General features: G+C 38.5%; 1 protein-coding gene across 2 annotated transcripts; it reads left to right on the forward strand.

The window, feature by feature from the left end:
* The first annotated feature begins 1,568 nt into the window (after positions 1-1,568).
* On the forward strand, positions 1,569-21,955 carry MSL3 (MSL complex subunit 3). 2 transcript variants are annotated; one of them, XM_084294880.1, is made up of 13 exons: positions 1,569-1,698; positions 3,369-3,451; positions 4,015-4,110; positions 4,666-4,766; positions 5,587-5,675; positions 6,534-6,656; positions 7,078-7,238; positions 9,133-9,291; positions 9,752-10,014; positions 10,382-10,491; positions 10,683-10,782; positions 11,171-11,255; positions 21,042-21,955. In XM_084294880.1, exons 1-13 carry the CDS (start codon positions 1,600-1,602, stop codon positions 21,139-21,141), a joined length of 1,569 nt encoding a protein of 522 aa, XP_084151006.1. In that variant the 5' UTR covers positions 1,569-1,599; the 3' UTR covers positions 21,142-21,955. The 2 variants fall into 2 exon arrangements, with proteins under 2 accessions (XP_084151006.1, XP_084151007.1); XM_084294881.1 differs by lacking the exons at positions 1,569-1,698; positions 3,369-3,451; positions 5,587-5,675.
* The last annotated feature ends 1,389 nt before the right edge of the window (positions 21,956-23,344 follow it).

Raw genomic sequence — 23,344 nt, forward strand, 5'->3', positions numbered from 1 at the left:
ACCTTTCTGCTCTCGGAGCTCCCTCTGGATGGGTTTTTGTTAAGTGCACCCCGTGTCCAGGTTTTTAAAAATCCTGCAGTAGCGCCGGTGGCAGATCTGGCAAGGTCTGGAGAGATCTGCTGGCAGGGGTGATGCACGGTCAGGTGGCGTAGGGAGATACGGGCAGATGCCATTTATCTCTGAGGAAACCTGAACGAGAAGAAATGTGAGTCAAAAGGAAAAGTTGCCTGGGTGAAAGCCATTAAATTGGGCTAGGGCAAATGAGGAGAGGCTATGATGAGATGAACGAGAAGCAGACTCTGGAAACAGATCAGTGGGGAGCCAGGGAAAGGGGGAATCTAGGAGACAGCATAGAAATGTATAAGGCTGTTTTGGGCAGAAATGGTTGAAGGATCGATCCCCTTGTGTGAGTTCTGTCAACTGGCAGACCAGCTTGGAGGCCAGGACACAAGCAGAAGTTTGTTTTCTCTTTCTTCTGCTGCTCTTGCTTCTTTTAAGAAAGCAGCTGTTCTACAGATACTCAGCACCATTTCCTTTTTTTTTTTTTTTAAGGAAGTTCGATAATACTTTCTGCAACTGACATTGCGTCCACACATTTTTGCAGCCTGTTTCTTAACCTGAGCAGCAGTGAACTCTGAGCACTTTCAAGAATACTCCCTGAATTTCTTTGCACTCCTTTCACTCCACTCTATCTTACCAACAAGTTCCTATTTTTTTTTCCCCAGTGTGGAAAATATCTAAATTTTGAATCGTAAGAAATTTAGCACTGCTTCCATGAGGGAGCAGTAATCCTCACAGCATCTCGTTATGGATATCCTCTATCACCCTTTTCCTTTGGAAACTGGCTGGTAATACACTAGCTGCTCCCCGTTGGCATTTCTGCCAGCCCCCAGCTTTGTTATCAGCCTCAGGCACTGGAAGAAAAGAGGATTTAAATCTCTGTTGCACTAGTGCTAGCCAGTGAGTGGTTGGACTAGCATATGCTCAGTGGGACAGATCTTTCTCTGTTTAGAGTCATGCTCCTTCTGATCGGCTTTTACAGAAAAGGAGCTTCAGAAATGCTAAACGATCACAAATTAATCGGTCTTCCCACGAAGGCTGCGTTAGCTGGGTCTCCTGGCTCTGCTGTGGCCTCGCGGAAATCAGAAATGCAGAATTAGCGTCAAAGCTGCAAGGGCCTGAGTGAGCATCGAGCAACACTGTGTGGGAAATTACACAGCTCTCCTGCCTGAGCCCCAGACCCTTCCAAGCATCGATCAGCAGGACGTCGGTGAGCTGGAAAAAACGTGAATTGATTTTATTTCCACGATTTGCGTCCTGCTCGAGACTCCGTCAATTTGAAATTGAACATTGAAAAGATTAAACCGAGCTCTGGCGAACCGAGCTCCTAGCCCCCGATCCTATTTGTCTATGTTTTCTCGCAGGAAGGCTGAGGGGCGGCTGCTTGCTTGAGGGAGCCGGGCTCGGGGCCACGGCCACCGCCTGAGGGGAGGGAAGGGAGGAGAGGGGGAGGCAGAGGCAGAGGCAGAGGCGGTCCCGTCAGCGGCACCTCCCCGCCGGGCGGGGCGGGGCGCCGCTCCTTTGCGCCATGATGAACAAATGACCTCGCGGGGAATGAAATTTAAGTTCCACCGGGGGGAGAGAGTTCTCTGCTTCGAGCCCGACCCCACCAAGGCCAAAGTGCTCTATGATGCCAAGGTGACCCCGCCGCGCCGCGCCCTCCCTTCCTCCCTCCCTGCTGCCCCCGCCCCCGCCGCGGGGAGGCGGGGCCGTTGGCGGCCGTTAACGCTCCCCCGCCGCCGCGCCGTGCCGGGTGCGCGCCCGCTCGGGGGCCGGGGGAGGAGCGGGAGGGAAGGGAGGGGGTTGACCTGGCGGCCCCGCCGCCACCACCGCCACCGGTGCGGGGTGAGGGGAAGGAAGGGAGCGGCCGCCGCCCGCTGGCACAGGGAGGCGCCGCCCGGCCCCGCGGGCGGTGGGTGGGCGCTGCTGCCCTGTCCGCCGCCGGGCCTTGTCCCCGGGCGACGCTTTTCTGCGGGCGCTGCCTCCTGCCGGCCTGCTGTGCCCGGTAACAGCGCTGGCGGGAGCCTTGTGCGGCGTTGGGTGCCGCGGGGACGCGGGCTCGCTCTGACACGCCGAAGGGGTCCGTGCGGAGCCTGTAAACACGGCGCTGTTGGCTGGTTTGGGTCGCGTTTTCGCTCCTCTGAGGGACAAAAACATAGATTTCGACTGGGTTCCAGTCCAAAGTCATACTTCTGCTTCAATTTGTTCTAGTGACGTACATTTTTATTTATTTATTTATTTTTAAAACACGTTTGATCAGGGTCTCCGCCTTCCTGCGATATTTCCAACTGCCCTTTTGTTTCCACATGCAGGCCTGTGCTTTGGCTGGCCCTAGAGGTAACCCGTGTGCAAACAACTCATTAGTGCCTTTTCTTTGCTTTTAAATATACGGAGCTCCAGCAAAGCTGCCCTCGGCCCCATCTGGCTCAACAATTCTCAAGTTGCCGGCTCTCAGGTTAAACGTTCCCGTGGCCTGGCTGCTGGCTGTGCCTGGAGATAAGCGGTGCACCCACTGATAGCTTTGTTTTTACTGGTCCTGATGGTCTTCTTAATGATCCATTGTGAAATACCTTTTTCTTTTGAGGTGCAAGTGCTTTCAGACTAGGTCTTCAAGCATTTTTTTTAATGCTGAATCTCTTTCCTGCGAAGAGGGAGAGCAAGAGTAGTGCATCTGCATATTTTTTCACTTGGAAAAAGATCAAGGAAGAGCTCCTGCACAAACAGTTGATCAGAAAATGCCATTAGCAAGAGTGATGGTTTTTGGTTCCGCTTACCCTCATCGTGATTTGGTCAAAATAAACTTCTTTGTGCATGTGCTAAAGAGGACAGGGTTACAGGGGTGATAGAAGAAGAAACAAAGGCTCAGATATTTACAAGACATTTTAATATTTGTTGGCTGGATGATGCGTTCAAGAGAACAGTGTTTGAGATTTACGTATAGCACTGTTTTCTCCTGCTTTGAGGACCTGAAGAGAGAGCACTCAGGAGAAAACGTTATTTGCCCACATGACCGTATCTGCACATTCCTATTGTGATACTGTATTGTTTTGCATCTTTGTTTTGAATGTATTGAGGACACAATAAAGACGGCAGTCCTTTGTTTGAGAAGAGCTCTGGAAAAAAGCTTGTTTTCTCACCTTGAGTATAATCCATATCTTCTGCTCATATAAATACTTAATGGCAACATTCTAGGTGTATTTAATTTATGTAAATTAACACTTTTTTTTCTATGTGCATAAATCCCTAAACGCTAGAAAGTTCACTTTTTGTCAAGCCTTTTAATACATGCTATTCACTGTTTGTTTCAGATTGTTGATATTATTGTCGGAAAAGATGAGAAAGGCAGAAAGATTCCAGAATATCTGATCCATTTTAATGGTTGGAACAGAAGGTAAGAACCCATATGCACAATTATAGTTCTTCCATTTCTTCCATTTTATTTTGCAAAGAAAGATGTTACCCAGAATATCAAAGGACTTAATGTGAGTATGTTTGGTTTGTGAATGCCTTTAATACGCTTTCTCATGTTTCATTGCCTTATATCTATAAATATCAATGGATCAGTCTGATGGTCTTGAGTTTAAATTTTATGGGATATCTGTCTTTGGCATGTACCTGTGGCACCTAGGTTTTTCATTAAAAAAAGGATTTTGTGTATTGTTAGATCTAGGCCTAGACTGTTTGCTTATCAAGGTCAGTACATGAGTGCAGTCTCTGACTATGATTTATAGCATGTGTTGGTGCTATAAATGCTGTCGTGTTATGTCAAGGTTTGAGAGCATTTAAAGAGCAACGTGAGAGTTGAAGCCATGTGAACACAGAAGCACGCAACTCAAAGTTGATCTGAATGTTATTGAAATACGATGTTTTAGGTTTAATGTATATTAATTAGGTAATAATCGTGAATGGAATGTATTTTGAGCCATTAATGTTTCTCCTTTTACCAATCCTTAGCTGGGATAGATGGGCAGCTGAGGATCATGTTCTTCGTGATACAGACGAAAATCGCAGATTACAACGTAAATTGGCACGGAAGGCTGTGGCTCGCATGTAAGAAATCTTTTTGGTCTCAAGATAAATAAGAGATTCATATTCAAACAGCTACATTTAGGTGTCTACAAGTGAGTTTGGTCTCTAAGTTCACACTGTTGGTGGTAAATACCTGCTTAATACAGTCAGTACATCCATACTAAGGTAGATGCATTATCATTAAACAACACTTTAAATGGCTAACACATTTAGTAACTGTATGTTACTCAGAAGTGTTGCTGTGAAATGCCTGTGTACAGGCTTAATTTACATCTTCCAAAAGAAATGTACTTGAACAATAATTTAGGAAAGCCTGAGGTATTTTTCAGCCAAAGGCAATAACCTAATATAGGTTGGACATGGCTTGAGGATCTGCCTGGGAACACAAATATGAGGTAATGTGCAGACATTAAGGTATCCACTCTAAAATAAACATTATCCAAATTATTTCAATGTTAATTAATGGAAATAACCCGAACATACATTTCCTGTGCATTTCTATGTAATGTCATTAGGTAGGATAAACAAATTAAATGAAATCAGCCAAGTTTAAGTGAACCATTTTATCCTCTATAGGAGAAGAAAAGGAAGAAAGAAGAGACGTTGCAGATTGCCTGGTGTTGACTCTGTATTAAAAAGCCTTCCTGCTGAGGAAAATGACGAGAGTAGCGAAAACTGTGAGCTTGTTTTCGTTCTTTAGTAACTGGTGCGATGCTTTAACTTTGTGCTAGGGGTACAGTGAGTGCTTAACGTGCTGGTAGGATGACATGAGTGTCATGGCCTGATTGGAACTATACCAAAGCAGTTGTGTGAAGAATGAGTGTAATGTTTCATGTTAAGTATCTCTTAATCTATTGCTTTTTTCTTTTTAATTGGTTTTCTAGAGGCTTTTCCTCATGTCACTTCGTGATACCAGAGTTCAGTGCTGCTTTGTTTACTGTAGTAGTACTAGGTGCAAGAAGCCCGCAGTTTCCTTGTTTGGTGTTAGCAAACAAGCTGCTTTCCTTTCTAATGTTTCTATATATCTGTTGGGGGGATTTTTTTCCCCTCCCAGTCTGACTGACCTATTTCACTCTTAAACCACCTCTTTTGATTTCATGGCACTTCTCTTTGTAGCTTGAAAGCTAGCAGGACCTTTTGCACTTAACTGATGTATGGAGTGTAACAGTTGCTGCACATATCCAGAGCTCTCAATTGAATAGTTAATGCATTAACCCCTTGTTCAGTACTAAAGTACAATAAAAATAGAAATTATCTGTGAGTGTACATCAATTGAAGAGATACTAGAATACTTCCTTTAAACTTACTGTCTTCCATATTCAAAAAGTTGATACTGTGCTGTAAATACTACTTATGTGTTTAATAAGAATGAATAATTCTAGTCGAATTACATATAACGAGTTGTTATTTTTTTTAATTTAGGCCTGAAATTGTTTGGCCTGAACCTCTGTGCAATGTGATAGTGTGAGATAAATATCTGAAATCTCTTTTACACAGCTATAAGTAGTTCTTCTGATGACAGTGATGAAGGAACAGATGAAGAAATAAAAAGTGAAGACAGTGACATAGAAGATAGGACAGAAATGGTATATTCATGGCTTCCTTAAGTTAATAGAATTTAAAAATCAGTATATAAAACACTGGAAAAGTTTAAATAGAGTAAATATAGGCCACAGTTGCTTATTTAGCCAGAATTAAAATGTATATTTTCTCACTCCCAGTGCCTACTGTAGTTGAGTTCTTGAAAGTTAAAGAAAATACCAAAATTCTACAAGAATAAGTCATTAATCAAACAATACACATTTGCTTCTTTTCCTGTCCGTTGACATGTAAGGCTTATGTGAAGAAAACTTAGCAAACTAGGTTACCCATGTGTATAGGTGCTATAAAATCTTACTGGTCTACTCAGGTTGGACATAGCAGTAGGGTCTTTATGGTTTTTGTATTTTACTGTGAGATGGGCCTATCAACTCTGGTCTTAAATGTAGAAGGCTGACTTCAAGGAAAAAAAAAAACAAAACATCTTTCTCTACGTTAACAAAAAGTACAGGGTAAATAGTTGTTCTGAAGGTCTGTAGAATCAAACTAGTACAATGGAGGTGATCTGAAGTAGCAAAACCTAACAAGTTCCTGTTTGTTCTTTTCTATTAAATGCTTAAGTGAATGCTAAATTAAAAACAAATTTTAAAAACTGAATTTGTAGATGACGTGAAAACAGTATTGTTAAATTGCTTACATTACAGTAAGACTAGTATACACTTAAATAGATACTGTACATACAAAAATAATATTTTTATATTGTACTGTACATACAAAAATAATACTTTAATTAAAATGCTCTTATTTTTGCATAACAAAACTTCATTTTTATATTGTATCCTGGTTATTGTATTTCTTCTTAATAACACAAGCAATATATAATTTCTTGCACTGGTCTGTTGTAGAAAGAAGATCAAGACACTCATACAAAAAGGGACATGGAAGAAAGAGCAATAAACATTGAAATTCCCGAAGTCTTGAAAAAGAAGCTTGAGGAAGACTGTTACTATATTAATAGAAGAAAACGGGTATGAAATGAATATGCATGGGGTGGTTCAAAAATACTTCTTGCATACAACAACCCCTGTTCTGAGCTTTATTGCAAGGGTTAGTTTAGACAACATAAGGAAGAATAAACAGTTTTGAGGAGCAGCCTTCTCTATAGCTAAAGCAGTGAGTTGTCATTGTATTTAAGGTTGTAACATTGCAGTACCTGGTTGTGTTTTGGAGTGTAAGTTGCTCTTTAAAGCTGAAAATTAAGTAGAGTACACTTGTTTACCTCGTTTTCTCCAAATATTTATAATGGATTGATCAAAAATGTAGTTTACAGGTTGAAATGGGTAACTCCTGAAGTAACTTCATGCTTCATTAAACTCATTAACTCCTGTTTTAGATTGTTACATTTACTAATTATTTCTATAAGACATCAGTTTATTTTTATTTTTTCAGCTGGTGAAGCTTCCTTGCCAGACAAATATAATAACCATCCTGGAGTCATATGTGAAACATTTTGCTATTAATGCTGCTTTTTCAGCCAATGAAAGGTCTCGACATCATCAGATGACTCCACATGCTAATATGAATATTCATTATGTGCCACCAGAGAAGAAGTAAGTAATCTTTAGCCCAGTGCTGTTGTCACAAGAAGAATGAACTTGCATTGCATGCTCAGTCTGAAGGCTGTTCATTTTTGTGAGTTTATACTGTCATGTATGTCCGTCCCTTCATTGGGATTAAAATATTTGATGAATATCTAAAGAACAGTAGCATTGACAATTTGTTTATCAGTGAAGGAGTCCTGATACAAAAGCATCAATATCCCCTTTTGTAATATCCCTTTTAGATTTTTTTTTTTTTGAGCAGTGGGAGAATATCTGATATAAGAATTCCCTGTTGAAATAAAACTGAACAGGTTCAAATTTTATAAATGTTCTATGCAAACATAGTAGAGAACTCCAAATGGAGGTGATTTATTTTAATGACATATCTTAAATCCTAGAGTCAAAATGCAAGGAAACTCACTGTGTAGTAGCACCAATCCTGTTTATTAAAATTGATTAAATCTTAGTATGTTTTCTTAGCTGAGCTGTATAGTCTCCTACCAAGGTACAAATGCAATGTTGACCTGGCATATTTGTAGTGTTGTGGGGGGTGTTGTATGGTGTTTTTTGTGGTAAAGGTTCTCAATGTTAGTTGACGTTGTTCTTTTACGTAAGTCTATACTGGGGTGAAATTTTTCATTTTATTTAAATTTCCAAAAATAGAACATAAAATCAAGATTTATTTCAGCACTGCATAATTATGCCATTCCCTGCAGTATTTTGCCCGAAGTGAGTGTTTCACTTTATATGGATGTCATTCATTACTTAACAGATTATATTAGAAAGAAGGAAAGTGTAATTAATCTGCCAGATGAGAAGTTAGACGAGACATGAGAAACATGACCAAAAGGTTGTGTGTATGTGATGATTTTTAAAGGTGTATGCTTTTGCGACTTCCTCAATAAAGAAGATGCTTTAATAGGGAAAATGATTGTAATTTCAGTGATCCATTAAGTAGGAGAGATTGAGCTGACAACTTTATTGTGTTGCCCTTTCTGCATAGAAGGTAACTGACCTTTTAAAATGTGATGGAATTTCTGCGCATGGTGCTACCCTGACCCAATATAGTGTTTTCTTTTGCCTTAAAAAAAAATAAAAATAAAAATAAGAGGGTGTAATGGGGGGGTATAGGCTTCATAATGTGGGTTGCTTTGATATATTTGATGATGCCATACACATGTATGCACTTGAGACCTGAAAAGTGATTACCTTCATAGAGGTTAGAGGTGTTGGAGGTGGACTGCACCCATTTCTAGTTTCTTGTACCACTGCATCTGCCCAGCACCTAGCGCTGTGAATGTTTTATATAAGCCTAAACCAGAAATTCCTAGTAGTCTCTAAATGCAGTGCTTCGGTTAGCAGGAGCAGGGCACTGGAAGCTGATCTCCAATGCAAATGTATCCATTTCTGTTGATTCACTGGATATGTTTTAAGCACAGCCTTAACTGTATCTTAGTTAGCTGCTATAGGTCAAATTCTGCATATGGCTTTTGCTGAGACACTCAGTCTACTAAGTCCTAAGCATTTTTCTGACAGCTGACTCTTCTAGTTGAGCACAGTGAACTTGGGGAAAAAAAATACTGCTTATGTGGAAAACATCTGACTGACTTTACTGTAAAGTGGGTTTTATGAATCCAGTAAATAGTAATAGAACGATTGCTTAATGAACTCAAAATTATACAGACTGTCTAAAGTTTGGACTTGTATGAATGAAGTTACAAGCTGGAATCACTGTCTTTTCAAGTATGCTTTTAAGGGATTATTACATAGCGAATAAATGAATGTATCATAGTTAAGATGTTAGTGATCTGTATTTAAGGGGAATTTCCTAAAAACTACACTGAACATTTTTGCATGCAAATGAAATTGAAAATTGAAATTCATAATCTTTCTTTCCCTGTAGTGTTGAGCTATGTAAAGAGATGGTTGATGGGCTAAGAATAACCTTTGACTTCACACTTCCATTAATTTTGCTCTATCCTTATGAGCAAGCTCAGTTTAAGAAGGTGACTTCATCAAAATTCTTTCTTCCAATCAAAGAAAACTCAACAAATACTAACAGGTAGGTTGGGTATAAAGAGTCTAATACTGCTTATCTGAGGAAAATGCAATAGTAAATGGTTACACGTTTAGAATACTGTGGTTTCTTGTATGCTTTGACTTAAAAATTGTTTTGATAAAACATTCGACTTCTGTGTGAACTGCTTGCCTGAATTCAGAATATGATTTCTGAATTTCAATCTGATTAACTCCAAAGAGGTGTTTCTACTGACTGGTGTGGAGCTGTTCTGCAACTTTGTGAAATAAAATTGCATCAAAATGTAAGTTTATGTTCACTAACCTTTACATTTGCAAATTAATGTTCTTAGGGAAAACAACACTTAAAAGAAGGTTGCATGACTTTGCTTGTTCTTAAGGGAATACTAAATTGTGTAAGAATTTAAGAGGATTTGTGAAACTTGCTGTTTTAAGGAAAGAACATCTGACCTCTTCATTTATGTCAAGCTGCCTTTACTTCCTAGAAATCAGGAGGAGCTTTCCCCAAGTCCTCCTCTACTGAACCCACCAACACCTCAGTCAACAGACAGCCAGCCTCCAGCAGGGGAGCCAGCCACACCAAAAAGGCGAAAAGCTGAACCTGAAATTCTGCAGTCCCTGAGACGTTCTACACGCCATACCTCTAACTGTGACAGGTTGTCAGAAAGCAGTGCTTCCCCACAGCCGAAGCGGCGGCATCTTGACACCCCAGCTTCTATGCCAAAGCTCTTCTTGCACCTGGAAAAAAGTAGGTTTTGCTATTAAAGTTGTTACTCTAAACAAGCTTTTAAGTCCTGTCGTTTTTCTTAATGTGGTGTGGACTGGGAACTGAATGATCAAAGTGGGAATTCATTACTTATCGTATCAATTATTTCTCTCTGAAGTTGTATACCAGAGGGAGAAATACAATACTTTGCTGTATTTCCCAACGGAATTCAAGGAGCTACTTGAGTCTACTCACAGGATATCTGTCAGTCTACTTTAGAATAACATTTACTGAATTACAGTATTTTAAGACTTTAAATGTTTTATCAGCAGGCCTTAGTTGCCTTTTAGTGTCTTGTATTTCCACAAAACAGATTATTTAATATTTTTTTTTCCTTCTGTTTTTGAAGAAACCCCTGTCCATAGTGGATCATCTTCACCTATAACTTTAACTCCTAGCAAAGAGGGGAGTGCGGTATTTACTGGCTTTGAAGGAAGAAGAAACAATGAATTGAATGAGGTAAGAGAACTTCATGCTATTGTCCTTTCAATGGTTAAAGATATTGTGGCCCTCAGAGTAGGCCTACACGAGAAAAGGTGTTTAGATTATTTATTTCATCTAATATTTTGAAGTTCTGTATAGACTGAATTAATTATGATGCTATACTGATTTCATAACCAGTATTTTCATTTTTTTTTTTTAATGTTCAGGTTTTGTCCTGGAAACTGATGCCGGAGAATTATCCACCAAGTGATCAACCACCACCTCCATCATATATCTATGGATCTCAACATTTGCTACGGATGTTTGGTAAACTGCTTTGGAATCAAAATGTCTGATTTGTTTTCAGTGGCAGTATCAATATGATTTTGTATTTGCTTTATCACAGCTTTATTTTTGGAGAAATGTACTCTGTAATCTCTTTAAAATTCTTAAAAGGTTGTTCATAAATTCGGTTATCTTTTATTTGATTTACAGAAACAAAAACCTGTAAATAAGCGTTGCTTCCGCTACACTATCAAACATTATTAAAGCAGGCAACATTCAATTTATGAGCTTGCTTGTTATAGTAATGTTTCTGGAAAATCACTGAGCATCTTGTAAAGAGTAATGGAGGCTGCAGTGAAAAGATATTCTTGCTTTCTTCTTTTCTTTATAGCAGGTAAAATTTGTAAACATTATTTTTTCTTTTTTACAGTAAAGCTACCAGAAATACTCGGGAAGATGTGCTTTCCTGAAAAAAACCTAAAGGCTTTAGTAAAACACTTTGAAATGTTTCTGAGGTAATGCGACACAATCTACCACAGTAGTGATTGCATTGTTATGTAGATTTAAGTGCTCTGGAATTAGGAGGGATTTTTAGAAGATATTATTGTGGTTACAGAAATGAGTATGATAAAATTAAATTTTTACTTCTGGAATTCAAATTGAAGGGGATCCAAACTCTCTACTTAAAACTTTACTAAACATTGGTAGAAAACTGAAGTAGAAAAGCTTGTGTGATAGAAAGTATAGAGTGACAAGTCTGATTTTGCTGAGAATGCTAAGAAGCATGTTTTATGAAGAAATTCAAACCCTGCATTGTTCTTAAGAGCATAACCTGAGTGTTTTGGTGTTGCATCACTGTTAGCAGGGAGAAAACCTTGTGTTTTAAAACCTGTTACACATGATGGTAGTGTGGTGGTGGTTGGTGTATGTGTGTTTTTTCTCCAGAAAAGGCTGCCCTAGTCCAGCTTTTAAACCAAAGGGTTTCTCTGTTACGCAGTGCAATGGCTTGTAGGGGTACCTAAACTCTTCTAACCACAGTAGCTCTACAGCTGGAGATAGTACAGTCATATCTGTATCATGATCCGCTTTGTCAGTACTCTAGTTAGTATCTCTGCACTGTAATTGTAGTTCATATGTCTAATGTGGCACTGCATACTGCAGCATCAACACAGCAAAAAAAAAAAAGACAAAACTTGTAAAAAAAAAAAAAAAAAAAAAAAAGTGTTGTAAATGTTAAACACAAAATGGTTCCAACAAATGTGGAACTTCTAACTTAACCTAGGTCAGATACCTCAAAACGGCTACATACTGAAAAGTAATCTAATATTTTATTAGCATATCAAAAGTTTTATTAGATCAAGGAGGGCTGATTGTCCATACAAAAACTTTAAAGTGCTTTTATTTTAATTGCGTATTGAAAATTAAAGATATCTCAAATGTCAAAATTTCTACAATACAGACATTTTCTTCTGAATGACTTCATTTTAAAGTTTTACCGATTTGTTCTTATATTTCTATTCTGTCAGATCCTTACTAGTATTCAAAATGTTTTTATACTAAGTGGGACAGCATTAGCACTTTTGGAAAGCAGGTACTAGGTATTTTTGCTTGAAGTGAATATGGTTTAGGATGTCTAACTTGCTGTGGATCAAATCAGTTTTTCAGACATCCTCCTGTTCTGATTCTGTTGTATCAGAGCAGATCTTAAGTCTTTAATGTCTTAAATGTGTTTTCTTTATAACCATTATATGGATAAGCTGAGGTGGAATGGGGATGAAGGGAGGAAACAACTGTGTCCAAGTAGGGTAGTGATTAAACTAAAATTTCTAGTAGTAGTGTCACGGAATAACAGGATCATAGGGGTTGGTGTCCATATGTGTTTTATTCTTCTATGTGACCATTTTGTTGAAATGCCTAATTACCTATAAATGTGGAAAAAAAAATGGTGTTTCCACATTAGCATTTTTAGGTTAGGTAAGACTGCTTTTGAAGCAAAACTCCCAGTAGTTCTGCTTGCTATGCCTTATGTTGCATTGCAGAGTGGTCTCAGTACACAAGCTGGATTCCTTTTTGGAAAACATTTAACTGAAATTGTGCTCTAGTACTATGGGGCATTCATTGCTTAAGACCAGACTACAACTAAACCAAAATGGCCCCCCTACAGCTCCTCCCCAAGCAAGCATAGTGTGGCTATTATCTGGTACAACAAAATATTTGAGGTTATATATGTTTTCATAGTGCTTTCTAAGGCCAATGTAATGGATGTTTTGCTGATGCTCTTCTTGTTTTCCTATAATTATTTCTGTAGCTTTATCAGAAATTGTCAAATTCAGAACATTTCGTGAAAGAAATAGCAAATTACAGTAGGAAGCTGTAGGAAGCATTCAATCTTATGTAGGTAAATTATTTTTTTACATGTTTTTGTGGTGCTTTAGGATGTATTTCATTTGGGCATTTGTTTTTCTGTCCCATATCTGTCTGAAAGTGCTCAAATAACTAAATTTTCTGGAAACTCATTCAGACTTTTATAGCAGAAATACTTATGCATTACCTGTTTCTCATCACAAGTGAAAACTTGAGGCTGAGGGTGGTATCTTGTAAATTTTTTTTCCCTCAAATTTCACATTCTGTCTTTTTCCTTTTTGGGAATGAAAGGATAAATTGATGTTTATTAAGAGTATTTTGTATCAGTTCTGTTCTGGATTACTTTTTGAAACCTAAGAACTATTTTACACAGTCTATATGCATTAGATAGTTTACTTCAGGCTACCTAATTTCTTATGGCGAATTGCTCTGAAGTGACAAGCTGAAGCACTCTGCTTTTATTTATTTTTCTTATAGCAGAAGAGGGATTGAAGCTGTCTGTTAAAATTAATAAAACTGTTCCTGAACCATCTTTGAGTTCTAGGTAGAGTACTCTGACAAAAGTAGTTTATTCACTTTTAAAACTTTAATACGATACACAACTTGATTTAGTTTTGGCATAGCTACTGATTTAATTTTGAATTTTGAATTATGATTATATGGCTGAAATTTACAGTTTCATTTAACATTTACACTATTAATCTGTTGCGGGCTTAGAAACTGAGACTTGTTTAATATACCATTTTGTCTGGAAGCTTGTTTTATTGAGTTTACTCAGTACTTGATAGATGTATTAAATTCACTTTGAAATGCTACATGGGTAATATTTTCCAGTCATGCCTCGAATTGCTGCTAGACAAGATTGATCTCAGTTTTCCAGACAGCTTTTTTTTTAAAGGAATGTATTAAATATATCTTTGAGTTTCATATTAAATAGAAGCTGTACCCTTTGTGCAGCATTCTACAAGCATACATAATCAAAAACTTCTTCATGGAGAACATGAACATTTATTTCTCAATTGCAGAATTTGCACAGTTTGCAGAAGGAAAACTAGTTTTTCAAATTAAGTGAAAACCTCTTAGTCTTCATGTCAAACTGTGTAGTCCTGAAATAATTCATAATATCTGCAGAAGAACAGTAGTCTGAAATAGAGTTTAGCAACTGACTTACCAGTTGGTTTCAGGAAATTTCACTTCTACTTTCAATTTAGGCTTCAGGAACAAACAGTGGAAGCTGGCACAATAATTGGTGCCTACTAACCGGTAATTTCCCTAGCAAAGGGTACCTGGTTAAATCTTCCTGCAAGTTCTTAATTTTTGAGATAAAAGCGTTGCCTCTTAACCAATTCCATAGTTTCAGCCATGTTTTTAATAAAGCATTATAGGTACTGTATTATGTATGGCCTATCCTTATTTTGAGGTGCCTAGCATGCCTTCGGGAGCTGCTTAAGCGATGAGTAACAATAGGCAAGAATATGCCACTTCTTGCTTTCCTCTTTCCATTGATTTGAATACAGCCTTGACTTGGAAAATTGTCGTCTCAGGACTATTGACCAACAGTATGTGCTTAGAAGCTAGGAGAATATAACTTGTCTATTCTTTTTAGAACAGCGAGACCAATTTTCTTTGAGGTAATATCAGGCGATGTAGCTAAGGGTTTGGAAAGGCATAGATATTTCTGGTTTCCTGAAATAAAGAACAAGGAGTAAATGAACAATTACATTCTTAAAATGCTTTTAACATTTCTAATATAGTTGTCAAGGTGAGGCTAATATGTATTTTTTTAGATGATTGAAAAGTACATCCTTAATAGTTAAATACTTTGGTTTTGTTGAAATCCACTGATCTTTCAAACTCAGTGTATCCTGTAAGTTGACTCTTTCATTTCAGCTTTCATTTTTATTTCTGATGCTTTACAGCTTTTACCTATTGTGCAAATCTGTTCCATGGATAAAGTACCTTCAGTATTGAGTATTTTATGAGGAGGGAGCCAAATCAAAAACTGACCAAATTATAGAGGACTGCAGTGATAAAATGTGTTAGAAAGATTGCAAGTTGTTTGAAGTAACCTTAGAAAGTAGATCTCTGGTGTTGATATCTAAACGTTTTTTGAGTATAGTGATCTTACACTTAATTGCAGTGGTGAATTATGACCACTAGTCTGTGCTAATGTGCAATTAATGAAAGGTTATTTGTGACTTCCTGAGAACGGAAGAAAAAAAAGGAATATTGTATGTGGATGAGTGACAAGACTCCTGTCAACAAAACAAACTCGATGGTTTTTTGAAACACTGGATGTCAGAATTAACATCCAAAACTTGCCTGAGCAGCCTTCCAGATGGAGATATGCCTAGCAGTTGGAGGGGGTAGGGAGACAGGTGGTGGCATACACCTTTGAAAGTAAGCCTTTAGGCTTAAAATTCTGCCTTTCAGTAGTAGTCATGGAGAGGAGATAGGTTTTGTAATCTGAAAATGACATTTCTTTTGAAGAGGTGACTCAGTTTTAGGACCCATCATGCTCTTTCAGCAAATTCATTTGGATAGATCATTACAATTGCCTTTCAGTTGTCTTTCAAACAGTATCTAGCTCAGACTCCTTATTGGAGCTTCTGCTTACCTTCTAAAAGCCAGACCTGTAGAAAAGTGTGCAAGATGTTACCTTCTTGAAAATACTTCCTTTCAGCTCTGTGTTGTGTGTCATGTATGTGTACATCATACCTTTACAGCTGAGGTTGTCCTTTAAGGTTTTCCTTTCCTGAGGATGTTCATACTTTTCAGGCAGTTCCTTAGTTTGTTCATGGGGTGACAGCTGATATCCAGAAGTCATTTTCTTCATGCAGAAACTTGAAGCAGTAAGTTATATTGAGGTTGCCAAGAGAAGGACGTTTTTGCTACCAGATGATGCTCTTAAAACTCATATTAATTCAGTGACCTTCCTGAGAATCGTTCCTGACATACATGCCAAGTGGCTATTTAATGTGGATGATGCTAGTTCTATATCTTTTTGTGGTGGTTCTGTCTGCATAACTCACAGCCCAGATGGCAGTACATTTGTGAGGCGTTTTTGCTTTAGAGTCACCTGAGGTAAGCTTGCTACGTGTACACTGCTGCATTTGAAGTCCAGAACATAAGGTTGCCTGTGTGCCTGTTTTTCTTACCTCCATCTCCTCAAGTCCTTTCTGAAGTGTTCCTTTTCTAGGAATCTGTGGTAGAGAGGGGCATAGCAGCACTATGCCATGTTCCCTCTGTGTCCTGAGCATGAGGGTTAACTGTGGATGCTTGTCAAGAGAAAAGCATGTGGTCTTAAATACGAGGAAGCTTGTGTGCACTGTGTGTTTCCAAACTGTCACTAGTAAGCAGTTTCACTGCTCAGGTGTAAGAATACAAGCTCTTTAAAAAGTATATAAACGTAAAAGGCAATAATGATGCAACTGGTGACTGAATTTTTTGTCAGATTTGTAAAGGGACAAATAAACAATTTCTGAATAGCTAAATAGCAGTGTGTGTTCAGATCTGTACCAGAACATTGACTGCTTGCTACGTTGGTATAGCTCCCTCTGTTTTGAAATCTTGGCTTGCGGCTTGCAGGTGCCAGTGTAATTGATCTTTGTGCTGTTTCAGCTTTTTCAAGAGCAAGGCATTAATGAAATATCCAGTAGTTAAGAGTTTTGAGACTCCTAATATTTCTGTGCCAGCTTTCTGCGCTGTGATGCAGCATGAATAGAAAGCAGCTTCAGAAGGGCTTTTTTGACTGCTTTTTTTTATGCAGGTAGTCAAGGGATAGGGACAGAAGCTGACCTTGTGTTCTCTTGCCTTTTTTGTACCATTTCTCTACAGAAAGTAATTTGTATCTGCTAGCCCTGGGGTATTTTGCTTTTCACAGCTATTATATTAAGAACAGTGAGGTATACATCATTAGACTGCGTGTGTTCTGCCTGCCTTTTTTTTTTTTTCTTTCCTTGAGTTGTAGGTATGCCACAAGCATCTCAGCTAAAACCTCTCACCTTTATCTTGCACCAAGCTGCCACGTATGACTGATCTTAAGCAAATATCAGTAATTTTTTTTTTGAGAGAATGAACCTGTTTCCCATTACCTACACTTAAAGTAGTCCCTCATAAAATCTAGCACTTTCTGGTATTATGTTTTAGAGAACGTTGCACAATGACACCAGAAATTTGATCAGCCTTGGTAGTTTGCAGTCATTGCTTCTCTCTCAAAGTCAGAACGTGTGTTAATGAAGAATTAATAATTCCGTTCCATTTGTTGCTTATCTTAGTCTTGTGCAGTCTCAGTATGTTAAAAGTTAGATTCAAGCCTTATCACACTTGCTTCAACTCAACCCCCCAAAAAACTAGGAAGTGATTTGTAGCTAGTTACAATCAGAGATCACAGCAGTTAATGAATCAAGTATTTTATGAACTCCTAAATTACTGTGATTTCAGTACCCTTTTGTAGTACTCACAGAATGGTTGGGGTTGGAAGAGACCTCAGGGATCACCTAGTTCCAGTCCCCTGCGTAGGAATGCCACCCACTAGATCAGGTTGCCCAAGGCTCCATCCCAATCTGGCCTTGAACATCCCAGGGATGGGGCATCCACAGCTTCTCTGAACAACCTGTTCCAGCACCTCACCCCCCTCTGAGTGAAGAATTTCCTCCTAATTTCTAGTCTAAATCTCTGCTCTTTTAGTTGAAAGCCATTCCCTCTTGTCCTGTCCATATCTGATTGAGCAAAGAGTTTCTTTCCATCTTTTTTTTTTTTTTTTTTTAATAAGTTCCCTTCCAATACTGAAAGGATGCAGTGAGATCACCCTGGAGCTTTCTCTTCTGTAGGCTGAGCACCCCAGCTCTTGCAGCCTGTCTTCATAGGAGAGGTGCTCCAGCCTCTTGATTATCTTTGTGGCCCTCCTCTGCACCCGCTCTAACAGCCCCACATCTTTTTTGTGCTGGGAGCCCCAGACCTGGACACAGCACTCCAAGAGGGGCCTCACAAGGGCAGAGCAGAGGGGAACAATCCCCTCCCTTGCCCTGCTGGCCACTCCTCTTTTAGTGCAGCCCAGGACACATTTGGTCTCCTGGGCTGTAATCACACTCTGGCAGCTCATGCCAAGGTTTTCATCCACAAGAACTCCCAAGGCTTCCTCTGCAGGGCTGGTCTCCGTGAGTTCTTCACCTGGTCTGTACTGCTGTTTGGGATTGCCTTGGCCCAGGTGCAGCACCTTGCACTTGAAATGGCGTGAGGGTTGCAAGTCTCTTATCCACTGCATAGTCCACCCATCAAATCCATCTCTCTCCAATTTGGAGACGACTGTGTTCGTGTGGGACCACGTTAAAGGTCCAGGTAGATGACGTTGATTGGTCATCAGTCACTTCATCAATAGAAAGCCACCAGCTTGGTTGTTTTCCTAGAGTAAGGAATGTGTGTTTGTGTGGTGCAAACAACCAACAATGTGCTTCTGTGATTAGAAGGAGGATCTGATTGTGTGAATTGTTTTTGTGTGTTTATGGATCGCTTTCTAAGGAATACCTCTGCATCTCATGAAAGAATCCTTTTTACCAAGTATTAGAGCAATTTATGGCCTGGTAAGCCTGGAAAAGAAGGTGGTAAATGCTTTGAATGACTTGGGTTAGAAAATCGCTTAGTACGCTTCAGTGTGTTAAATATTGCTGGCTCTAATCTACATTTCTTTTTTATTTTTTAAGTTCCAGGAAAGTGTAAAGTTGTTATTTTTTTCTGGCCTACTGTCTTGCCAAAGTTTAACAATTTTTGATTCAGTGCTTAGTTCATTCACTGCATTGGTTGACTCTCTCTTGTTCCTTCAGGGGAAAAATACTTCATTGCTGTTTTTTCATCTATTTAATGCCTTTACTTCTGTGAATAGGAAGTTAGAATAATGCAGCTGTAACAATGCTGTAATATTAAAGATATTTTTTTGGTTTAGCAGAATATCTTGTGTATTTTTTTTCAAAATGATCTCCCCAAACTGAATTATGTAATCCTTTTTGCATGTGCTATTAAAATAAAGTCAAAGCTGCTATTGGAACCAATGAGAAACCAGCACAGTATGAATGCTTAAAAATGCCGAACTATTTAACACATGTAGAATTGCATGAATGAAGATTGTGTGTAACTTTAACTTAGCTCTTACTCATTTATTATGATAGTTTATGTGGTGTCAGTTTGTGGCAGAGGGAGTTGAATCCTTGTTTTAGGTACAAGAGAGATCTTTCTCCCTCTTTGGCAGTACCTACACCAACTGAATATTGCCAGAAATCAGGTTCTTGGTTAGATGCTGTTATGGGTCATGTAATGGAGCCTTTTCTGATTAATTCCTTGGGTGATGGTTAAAAAACAAAAACAGGCTGCCATTTGATCTTCTGGAAATGAACTGCTGGACAATCAATATACTTGCATGTCTTTAAGCCTGAAATGTTTCACATCAGAAACCAGCCTAGGTCCCTCTGTGGAGTTAATTATGGAACTCTTAGGAAGCAAACAAGTATGGGGGGCGTTGACAAAGTGCTTTCTTAACAAATGGTGGCACATCAAATAATTGCCTTGTTCTAAAAAGCTTGTGTTTCTCATTGTTTTACCTAGAATTAGTAGGATATAATCAGGTGTCCCTCTGCTTTTGCAGTTGTTTGATGGCCGTGTTTAAGTACAAGGACTGGGGTGTGTGTTTATTGGAGTTGATCACTTTTTCTGCTTTCTGTATGAGTTCTCCACAATTAATTTATTTCTGCTTTAAATTTTGCTTGCCTTTTTATAGAGAGTCTTGTCAGTGTTCTTTGATGCTGTGGTTTCCTGAAGATCAAAAGGCATGCCTAGTTTAGACAGTCTTAACAGCAAATGAGGTTGGAGAAACACTGGTTTTAATTGTACTCACCTTTACACTTGTTTTTTAATTTGGACTTAGGTCCAGAGCTGGTTATGCAAAGCTAGGATTTTTAGCTTCTGATGGGTAAGCTACCTCCCCAGCCAGTGGTTCTTGAAAGAAAGCAGATTTTGGAGATCACATTGTTCCCTGTTTCCATTGTGTCCTACACTAACTCAGAGAACATGTAGCTAACACTTTCCTATTTTTACTGAAGCTGATCTTTAATATCCAGGTGTTTTTGAAAGTCTCTTTTTCCTCAAGTCAAGTTTGATCAGGTACTTCAGGGTTTCAGTGCTATTTTGGCCTTTCACCCCCACTTGTATAGCACATCTCTGTATAGGGTGGTTATAGTCATTTCAGCTGTTCTGCTGCTGTTAGTAGCAACAGTGTTTTTCATTTTCTATACTTAACCAGAGAAGGAGTTGTATCTTAGAAGAACAGAACGTGTTAAAATATTGTGTGTTGCTGTGGGAATAATGTTTGAAGGGCAGGTTGGAGAAATTTGAAATGAGGGAACTGGATTTACACAAGGTACTATTTGCTTGAGAGATCATTTAAATCAGACACACTAGAAGGATGGAGACGCTACATGCACATGTGGAAGAACAAATCGTAGTTCTACTTACCGTAAAAGGTATGGTTTGGCTTAATAGTTAATGGCCATTTGCATAATATAATGATGTAGTGATAACTGTAATTCCCGTCTTTTTGAAGTAACTGAGAATACTATGTTGAACAGGTGACTGACAGAACTGTTGCAGAATCATCTTCGCACTTTTTTGTCTCACAATTCTTAAAAGCTATGCTCAGAAAAGAATACAAAGTATGGGTTTCCTTTATGGAGCTTGACCAAAATTTTTTCATTCACTTGGATTTGAGAATGATTTCTCACTCTGCAAAACTTGTAAATAAATAGATATAGGACAACCCTTTTTTGTATGACAGATTTCAAACTAATAATGTGTAATTTGCAGTTTATGGTTTTGCTGAGCTTAAAAATTGATTTGAAAATTGCTTCTCTTAAATGTTTCATGTTCTCCTTTTGTGTGTACTTTCTTAGGTTTTTAGCAGAATACCATGATGATTTCTTCCCAGAATCTGCTTATGTAGCTGCATGTGAAGCCTACTACAGTACTAAAAATCCCCGGGCAATCTACTGAAGCTATTAGTAAAGATTAAATACTACTATATGTAGCCCATGACAATGCTGTTCTGCCACGTGGCTACAAGATGAAGATGGGGAAAAAAAGAATTGAAACAACTTTCAGAGGTGAAGTAATAGGGGGATATCTTCTCTGATAGTTGGATTACTTAAATGAGGAACTTCTTTTCAGATGTGTATAGACTGTCTTCTGAATTGCTTAGAGGACTGAATATAAACCCAACTCCCAACGAACCAAGAAACCCAACTCTGACTTCTAATGCATAGGACTGCATAGAACTACTAAAAAAGAAGGGAGGCAAAAGCAGATGCATTAGCAACAGGACATTTTCATGAAGATAGAACATCATGCTGTTTCATTTTAGCTCCACCCTCCCCAGCCTGAGTAGTAAGACTTGGCTACACAGTTACGTGAAGAGAATGCATAACTGCTATCTTATGGATTTTTATCTTACAAATTGCACTTCGTTTTGTGAAACTGTCACAATAGAAAAGATTGCTTAAGTTAAAGGATTTTTTTCTGCTGTTTGGCTTGTGTGACATCTGTCTCAAGAATGACTTTGCTTGAATGAAAGATGTGTTGCTTACTTTGCGTTTTGCAAAGATATTTCTAATTCTTGCCATGGTAAGGCTGTCACAGTTCCAAGGAGAGCCTTGCCAGTGCTTCAACATTTACCTGGCTATAAATGATTCCAGGGCCATTATGAAAGAACAGATTTTCTACAAGTAAGTGGAGAAGTCAATAAAGTGATGGCAGTTTAACTGGCAAACACTTCTTTTCTTAATAAAGTATACAGTGGCTGCTGTTTAAATGTGTGGTTTTGACTGTCTAAAATGTCTTGTTTGGGCTTGGTTAATAATTTTGAGATTATGCATAGAATGAGGTGGGAGTATTGACAACAGGGAGGGGGAAGCCCTTTCTGTATCACTGACTTTTCTTCTACAGACTTTGAAACTGTCTAAGGAGGCATTATTTCCAGAACTAAAGTGTTAAAGAAGAATTGACCCAGAACCAATTTCCTATCATTCTGACAACACATTCAGTAGAACTTAATTGAAATAACCTTGTCTTGAATGTTATCAATACCTTGTCCACAACACAAGATTCTGGTTTCAGCATTTTCTTCTTTGTCAAGTCAGGCACTGGCCAGAAAACTGGACTCTAAGCTCATAGACCAGTGTGTTAATCACTGTTATTCTTTCTTGTTCAGAACACTTGTTTTAGAACACTTATTATAATGTCAAAGACAAAACACTCCTTCTTGATTTGCAGAAACCAGCAGTTGTGAGGAATCATCTTTTGAAATGTAAATGGCAAACGTAGTTTAAGAGGTCAAAGCAAATCTGAAACCTGCTGTTGACACTCAATTTCACTTGCTTTTCAGGGTGTACATTAAAGCTTTTGAACTGAGAAGCTAGGGATTACTTCAGTTTTAGCAATTTAGGCTCTGCACTTTAGAAGAGCTTATGTAAAGAGTATGTTGAACGTAATGGTTGCTAAACAAATGTTTGGCATGGATGCAAGCAGATCTGGTGATTATTTCTAAAGATTAGTGTTTAGTAGTACTCCTTTTTAATTGCATTTTTGTAGTACCAGAAAAATTTGTAGGCTTTAGTCTTTTTCAAATTTCAGAAGTTTTGAATCTAGCAGAGTCAGAGTATATCAAAATCACTTCTTGAAAATGTTTCATTCCAGGCTTAGACCTCAGTCTTTTATAAAGATGATTCAACAAAATACCAGTGACAATCTAATAAGACATCTGTCTTGGAATACTGCCTGAAACTGCATCCTTAATCTGTTCTGTTGCAGGAATGTCAGTGTGTATAATATGGCAAATGTATTTTTGTTCCACTGTTGGTATCTGAGTACAAGGCAAGTTACGAAGAGTTTAAATGTAATTGTGTGACTATGTTTAACTGTTAGAAAGACGGCTTCTGCATGCAGTGGTTACTAGTACTGTTATGATGGACTCATTGGTATAGGCCATGATGACGATCGAAAGACTTGAGGGGGGCAGAAAATCCTGAAGGTCTAGTTAGCGTATTCTTGTTGTGAACAAACTTTATGGTAAAACAAACTTTATGGTAAAATTCTCTTGGAGCTGCTACTGGATATGTTTCTACAAATTGGTTTGCTCTCATAACAGCCATATTTTGCTTAAAAGTAGCACCCTTTTGCACTTCTTCCCACTTTCAGTTGT

This window comes from Netta rufina, assembly GCF_964035555.1.
Source record: "Netta rufina genome assembly, chromosome: 1".
Taxonomy (NCBI): Eukaryota; Metazoa; Chordata; class Aves; order Anseriformes; family Anatidae; genus Netta; species Netta rufina.

What these genes read in the sequence shown, in the direction of transcription:
- MSL3 (XM_084294880.1), top strand. Translation starts at nt 1,600, where the DNA reads ATGACCTCGCGGGGAATGAAATTTAAGTTCCACCGGGGGGAGAGAGTT. An exon ending in TTTAATGGTTGGAACAGAAG is followed by an intron (nt 3,452 to 4,014) that starts GTAAGAACCCAT and finishes ACCAATCCTTAG; the next exon opens with CTGGGATAGATGGGCAGCTG. An exon ending in TATGTGCCACCAGAGAAGAA is followed by an intron (nt 7,239 to 9,132) that starts GTAAGTAATCTT and finishes CTTTCCCTGTAG; the next exon opens with TGTTGAGCTATGTAAAGAGA.